The sequence below is a fragment of the Penaeus vannamei genome, chromosome 19 (genome assembly GCF_042767895.1).
Source record: "Penaeus vannamei isolate JL-2024 chromosome 19, ASM4276789v1, whole genome shotgun sequence".
NCBI classification, from domain to species: domain Eukaryota; kingdom Metazoa; phylum Arthropoda; class Malacostraca; order Decapoda; family Penaeidae; genus Penaeus; species Penaeus vannamei.
In genome coordinates, this window is record NC_091567.1 from 38,314,177 (window position 1) to 38,321,839 (window position 7,663).

General features: G+C 36.9%; 1 protein-coding gene across 1 annotated transcript in view; it reads right to left on the reverse strand.

Moving 5' to 3' along the window:
- Positions 1-270: 270 nt before the first annotated feature.
- Positions 271-7,663, reverse strand: part of LOC113823197 (uncharacterized) — a 13,339-nt gene continuing 5,946 nt past the window's right edge. The window contains exons 3-8 of the mRNA XM_070134306.1: positions 5,160-5,329; positions 4,268-5,020; positions 3,458-3,642; positions 2,552-2,682; positions 970-1,432; positions 271-751 (exon numbers count right to left, since the gene is read on the reverse strand). Of these exons, the coding sequence (XP_069990407.1) occupies positions 623-751; positions 970-1,432; positions 2,552-2,682; positions 3,458-3,642; positions 4,268-5,020; positions 5,160-5,329 (1,831 nt within the window). The 3' untranslated portion in view covers positions 271-622. The remainder of the gene's footprint in view (positions 752-969; positions 1,433-2,551; positions 2,683-3,457; positions 3,643-4,267; positions 5,021-5,159; positions 5,330-7,663) is intronic.

Consider the following 7,663-nt stretch of genomic DNA (forward strand, 5'->3'; position numbering starts at 1 on the left):
GGGGAATTAGAGCATGGTAGGGTGGGACATATAGAATAGAAAATGGTAGTAAATGAGCAGATACTTGAGTAATTTTAGATGTCGGCATGTTGAACGATTTGCATATTAGACATTTTTGCAGGCGATGATTATCAGCGTACTTATATAGACCTTGCCTGGTGTCACCGAAGCTGCTTGGTCCTGCGCTACCGTATTCTAAGCAGGCCACTCACTCCATCTTTAATGCTCTTTAAAAATGTTCTGAATGAATGGAAAATTAAACAAAGTCTGGGAATTTTGGAATTTTATCACAGATGATATTTGTACATAGAGTTTAATGTACAATAAAACAATAATAAAACCAGTAGCGCAATTTAAGTTATATTTCCAGATGTTTGGCAGCTCACACAAGCCTTCTTTATATCCAAACCCTATTGTATTTTCGGCTTAGATCCCATATTTTCAGTCTGTGATCTAAAAACTTAAAAATCATTATGCATGTAACTAAAACTGAAGCCATCTTTGGTGCAGCAGAGAACCTGTAATGGAAGCAAAACAGCGGCCTGAGGCAGCTTAAGAATCGGGGATAAGTTTAGCTAGTGGAACTTCGGCTCAAAGACTGCAGTCCAATATCTATTATATTTCAGTCAATTGGTTCCTCTTTTATGAAAATTGAATCGGTTGTATCGCTGTGTCTGCCTAGAGACTGTTCAGGCTGTAGAAGGCTCTTGTCACAGTGCATATAATCGGCTGATGTGCAGTCCTCTAGTTCCTGTAAAAACATTACTAATATAATACATTTCAAAAAATACGAAAAGAGAATATTTTAAAAAGCTACTAATAAATAGCATATTGCTAGACGAACTTGAAGCAGGATTGTGCATCTTAAAAAAATACAAGACGAAACAGTGAAGTATAACTATACAGAACCCTCAAATATATTACACAAGACACTCCAATCATCATAACACAACGCATACGGAAACTAACATGTCCGTGCTCCTCAAAACCTTCCACCTTGACCTCTGCCACCATCGAAGTTCCGTCCGGCGTTTCTGAACAGCTGTTACTCTCTGCCAATCTCGGGGACTTGCTCTGGGTCCGAACCGACGTCGTGGGTTCTGTCTCGGAGAAAGCTTCGGCTCTGGGTCTCTTCCTCCTACTCGATAAAAATGGACCTTCTGCCCTGTCGCTGTGCAGTATATCTTTTCTTGCAATGCCAGGTAGAGTTGGCAGATTATGTGTGCCTTCAGCCGCGATATGCTCACTAATGCAAGTAGAACTTCGTGAATTTACCCTGTCGGAATGCAACTCTACAGTCTTACAGGGTGCTTCATCTCTGCCATTTGCCGTCCTACCCAAAACATCTGCTCGGGCTAAATCAGATATCTGCAGGGCATTTGCAGTCTTCAAAAGGGATTGCAGATTCTCCGAGGGCAGAGTTATTTCACCTCTGGAAGAAAATAAATCAGTATTTCGATTAAATTGAAAGTGTGTGTACGATAGTGGACAGAAACTCTAGCTGTACGTTTGTCAAGTTTTGTATTGCTATATATTCATTATGAAGATAAATATAAAGAAAAATGAAAGAGAAAACGAAAGAAAGTGAGGGTGGATAGGGGAGATATATAGAGAAAAGGGAGGGTGGAGGAGGAGGAGGAGTAGGGGAGAGGCAGAGGACGGAGGTGCCAGAAAGAGGAAGATGGAAGAGAAAGAGAAAGGAAGAGGGAGAAAAAGGGGGAGGAGAGAAGAAGAGGGACATGGAGAGGGATTGAGAGAGAAGGAGAAAGAAAAAGGAAGGGGAAGGAAAAAGAAAGAGGGAGGAGGAGAAGAAATGAAGTGGGATAAGAAAGCTGGAAGAAGGGGGAGAAGCAGAGGGGAAGAGGGAGAAGGAAAGGAGAGGGAGGAGAAAGAGAAGAAAAGGGAGGAGACAAGAAAGAGATAGGAAAAGTGAGAAGGTGGGAGGAAGTGGGAGAAAAGGGAGAAAGAGAGAGTAAGAGGGAAAAGAAAGAGAGGGGAAGAGGGAGGATGAGAAAGAGAAAGGAAGAGGAGGGAAGATGAAGGCTAAGGAGAGAGGAAGAGAGAAGGTGGAGAAGTTAGAGAGAAAGATGGAGAAGGATAGTGAAATGTGAAAGTGTGTGAAGAAAGAGAAAAAGAGGCAGAAGAAGGAGAAGGAGAGAGAGAGGGGGGGAGAGCAGGGAATACTGAAAGGGAATGGGAATGAGAATGGGAGAGGGACAGGAAAGAGAAGAGAAAAGGAGATGGAAGAAAAAGAGAAATAACAAATAGGAAGGAAACAGACAGTGAAAGAGAAAAGGAAAAGCGAAAGTATGTGCGAGATAAGCAGCAAAAAAGAATGTAAGTGAAAGGGAGGGAGAAGCAAGAGCCAGCGAAAGCTAGAAAAAGCGCGAAATATAAAATAGAAAAGGAAAAGAGAAAAGAAAGACCAAGAGCAAAAAAGTATGTGAGTGAAATGGAGGAGGACGGAAGAAAGCCAGAGCAAGGGAAAGCTAGAGAAAGTGCGACCTTCCCCGAATGAGGTTGTAAAAGTACAACTCCCAGATTAACTTGCTTGTATATGTAGCTTATGATCGCCTGAAGATCGCTGAATTGCACGTCCAGAGGCATGATAATGATTGGGTGTTGGTAAGGGTTGGATTGCAATACTTCTTTGAAATACAGACTCTTTGCTGACAGTACTGCCTGGAAGGAGAAATAAATGCATATTATGAAGGGAAAATATTTGAATATATATTGTGCATCTGTGAATCTCTCTATACGTGTAAATATGACTGCCTGGAAGGAGAAATAAATGCATATTATGAAGGGAAAATATTTGCATATATATTGTGCATCTGTGAATCTCTCTATACGTGTAAATATGACTCCCATGTCTGATTATTTTAAGTAAAGACTTCTGTAGTTTGTTCCTGTAACTATGACCAGCAATGGTCTAACTGAAGTGGATATCAAAGCCTCAGTTAGCAGGCCAGAAATCAACTACTTTTAGAAACTGTACATGTATGTTCGGGTACTTTACTGTATCTATTGCATTAAAAACCTATGATACATTTATTGTCTACATGCTGTGACGTACAAGGCAGAGATACAAAGTGAAGGAACTGGATTTTGATAATACTAATGCATAAAAAGTCATACTATGAATATCACGAGAATTGTCACTGTTGCAGTGTCTTTTGTCTCCAAAGTCCCTTCAAGTCACCGTGATTGAAAAGAAGAAAACTACCCTATATTATCCATGTGCTTTACTGATAGAAAAAGAAATTACAATAATAATAATAAATACCATAAGTAAAAAAATTAAATATCAACAAATGAGTACAAAAACTCAAATAGTTTTACCAACTCTTTAAATCAAGTAATCATATTTACAAAAACACATAAACAACATATTAATCCCAAAAGAAACAGACTTTGCAAGGGTAACTAGTGAAATAATATCCCCCCATTGACTTACCCTGTGTGCCCTCACTGACTGACCCTGTGCTGTTAACGTGACGTCTGCAAATGCCAAATCTTCATACAGAGACTCCAATACTGAAGAAGGGTTCTCCTTTGGTTTCAGATGAACACTTCCATCCGAAGATTTTTCAGTCGCAGAAGTTCCTTTTGTTGAGTTTTTATCTGCTGCAGAAGTTTCACCTATTGAAGAAAATCTTATCACAATATTTGCTTTGTAGGATAATATGTAGATATGAATTAAATAGGAAATATCAATAATTTCCATAATGCACTTCCTCCTTCACAGTGTGTATCATTAATGAGTTCGGTTAAAGTCGATATATTCTTTCTTACCTATGAAAATCTACGCTGAATGAATGATAGTGCTTCATATATTGTATGTCTTAATAGTATATAAAGCATTGTGTTTGCCCTTCTATTTCACCAAGTGGGCTATTATTTTATTTTCAAATTAATCCGAACAAAAATTATACTATCTATTTCTAGGAATTACTTTCTAAACCTATATTCTAAAACAACTATTCATAGAATACATTGCCCATAACCTTCATTCCATAGAAATCAAGAGTCTAATTAAAAATAGTATATTCACATCTTAACATCTTTGCAATATAAGAACGGCAGACAAGAGGACAAATTGACTCAAGTTATGGGCCTCAAGAAAAAGGGTACTGATATGTTGTTTGAGGATATATGAACTCAGTCTGGTCTGCTATGCCAAAAAAATTACGTCCAAAGAGATTCCTTATGGAACCTTCAAACATCAATAGGTTAAAATAAGTGGGTACGAGCAAACCTTACTCACCCACTTGATAAAAGTTCTTCAGTCTGTCCACGGTCTCTTGTATCGACACTGCGATCTCCTTCCACTGGGTTATGGATTCCAGCAAGTGCGCATTCAGGAGGGACTGCATCTGCATTTGCTTCAGCTTTTCGGCGTCAATCAGAGCCTGCTTATCTAAGTGTTTCAGTTTTGCTTCCTGAGCTTGCAGTTTGGCTTTCTGAACATTCATAAGCAGTTTATGTTCCTTTTTCTGAAAGGCATCCGATGCAGTGTGGCATTCTTCTTCCGATAATTTGAGCCGCGTTCGCAATGGAGAGGCAGCACCTGATGTGGTGGTTCCTGCGGATATGTCACAGCCCAGCTTTGGCCCTTCACTGATATGGGATAACCGGGCAGCAGCAGCTAACCCCCTCTCGTCAGAATGTGACGTCCGATTGCCACAGAGAGCTGGTCTTTCAGGACTGTTGGGTAAATGGTCAATAAGTGACACCTGGCTGTCAGAAAATGACGGTCTCCTATTTTCCAACTCAGAAGAGGGCAGCTCGCGTGAATTTTGCACGTCAGGGACAGATGATATTCTGGAATCCCCTAAATCAAGCGAGTCATTGCCGACTGGAAATGGCAGTCCTACGGTTTTATTTACTACATCAAATGCTATAGTATCATCTGCTCCAAGAGTATCATCATCATCTGCAATTTCGTCCATGAAGGTCTCCTGGCATTCTTCCCTGACACGACACATTTCAGCCTGGCTACCTCCACTGCAGCCGGCTCCTGCAACACGTTGTAGTGTGAAACCTACAGACATAAACACAACTGCCTAACTATTCTAACATCACAACATCCCACTGCTTTCATACTAAACATCACACACTCAAGATCTCAACGTATAAATGCCTGTAAACGACCTTACCGTTACCATCAGTTCCACAGGTTGGATCACTGTTTACATCTCTAGTTTTGATGTTTCTGTTGAGGTCTTTACTAATGATATCAAAGACCTTGGCAGAGATCACATCATAATGCTGAGAGTGACAACTTCCATCAATCCTGTTGCCTTCAATTCCATACAGTTTCTTAGCTCTGCAAGGGAGAATAAAATGACAGATTTTAAATTCTACTGAAATTAACAATGGTTTATTCACACATGCAAGATATCCGTGTTAATGACGATGGAATTTTGCTGATAAATGGTTAATGGTCAGTACAGGTAAATGTGCAAGACAATTTTGCTTCAAATTAAGATGACCTAGAGTGCGAGATCTTCCATGTTACAACTAAGATATATTTTCTACGCGTAACCACGGCCCAGAGAGTACCACTGTAAACAAAAGATCATAATACGGTAAATGGAAACAAAGACCGTATATTTCCGTTACGTTTTTTTCTTCACAGTTTTGCTTCTCTAAATTAGATGACACTAAGGTGATACTTGTCTCTCTACTGGTACTTAAATCTACCCTTTTCAAGCTGACCTCAAACCATCTTTATTCATTTGTAGGCCTACTGTCCCATCTAAGCAAAGACGTCATCCATTATTTCCTAATCTTCAGAAGCATACAAAAGAGTCCCTTTTCCCAAGCCTTTTGCTACCCTCCTGACGAAAGCGCTCAAGACCTATTCTCGCAACCTAAGCCCTCATCCTCGCTAATCTGGCTTATCTGCCTTGCCAACTCTCAGGGAAATAAGAGTTTCGAGTAAAGTTACACACACTCTGCTCACACGATGATTACGAACGAAACAGCTGAGACGGTTAAAATGGAGTTTTAAAAGGCCCAGCTGTTTCATTTTCTTCCGAAGCATTAGGACTTTTCTGTCTAGGACGAAAATATGGAATTCTTTTTCACTGATTTTCATCTCTATAATAAGGTGATAAATATCTGAACTCCCTCACCTATTAAATCCTAATTGATTACTAAATCCTAAGCAATTATCAAATCCTAAGTAATCATTAAACCCTAAGTAATTATTAAATCCTAAGTAATTATTACACCCTAAGTAATTATCAAACCCTAAGTAATTATCAAATCCCAAGTAATTATTAAACCCTAAGTAATTATCAAATCCCAAGTAATTATTAAACCCTAAGTAATTATCAAATCCCAAGTAATTATTAAACCCTAAGTAATTATCAAATCCCAAGTAATTATTAAACCCTAAGTAATTATTAAACCCTAAGTAATTATCAAATCCTAAGTAATTATTAAACCCTAAGTAATTATCAAATCCCAAGTAATTATTAAACCCTAAGTAATTGTTAAACCCTAAGTAATTATCAAATCCTAAGTAATTATTAAACCCTAAGTAATTATCAAATCCTAAGTAATTATTAAACCCTAAGTAATTATCAAATCCTAAGTAATTATTAAACCCTAAGTAATTATTAAACCCTAAGTAATTATTAAACCCTAAGTAATTATCAAACCCTAAGTAATTATTAAACCCTAAGTAATTATCAAACCCTAAGTAATTATTAAACCCTAAGTAATTATTAAACCCTAAGTAATTATTAAACCCTAAGTAATTATCAAATCCTAAGTAATCATTAAACCCTAAGTAATTATCAAACCCTAAGTAATTATCAAACCCTAAGTAATTATTAAACCCTAAGTAATCATTAAACCCTAAGTAATTATCAAACCCTAAGTAATTATTAAACCCTAAGTAATTATTAAACCCTAAGTAATTATCAAACCCTAAGTAATTATTAAACCCTAAGTAATCATTAAACCCTAAGTAATTATCAAACCCTAAGTAATTATCAAACCCTAAGTAATTATTAAACCCTAAGTAATTATCAAATCCTAAGTAATCATTAAACCCTAAGTAATTATCAAACCCTAAGTAATTATTAAACCCTAAGTAATTATTAAACCCTAAGTAATTATCAAATCCTAAGTAATCATTAAACCCTAAGTAATTATCAAACCCTAAGTAATTATTAAACCCTAAGTAATTATTAAACCCTAAGTAATTATCAAATCCTAAGTAATCATTAAACCCTAAGTAATTATCAAACCCTAAGTAATTATCAAATCCTAAGTAATCATTAAACCCTAAGTAATTATCAAACCCTAAGTAATTATTAAACCCTAAGTAATTATCAAATCCTAAGTAATTATTAAACCCTAAGTAATTATCAAACCCTAAGTAATTATCAAATCCTAAGTAATTATTAAACCCTAAGTAATTATCAAACCCTAAGTAATCATTAAACCCTAAGTAATCATTAAACCCTAAGTAATTATCAAACCCTAAGTAATTATTAAACCCTAAGTAATTATCAAACCCTAAGTAATTATCAAACCCTAAGTAATCATTAAACCCTAAGTAATTATTAAACCCTAAGTAATTATTAAACCCTAAGTAATTATCAAATCCTAAGTAATTATTAAACCCTAAGTAATTATTAAACCC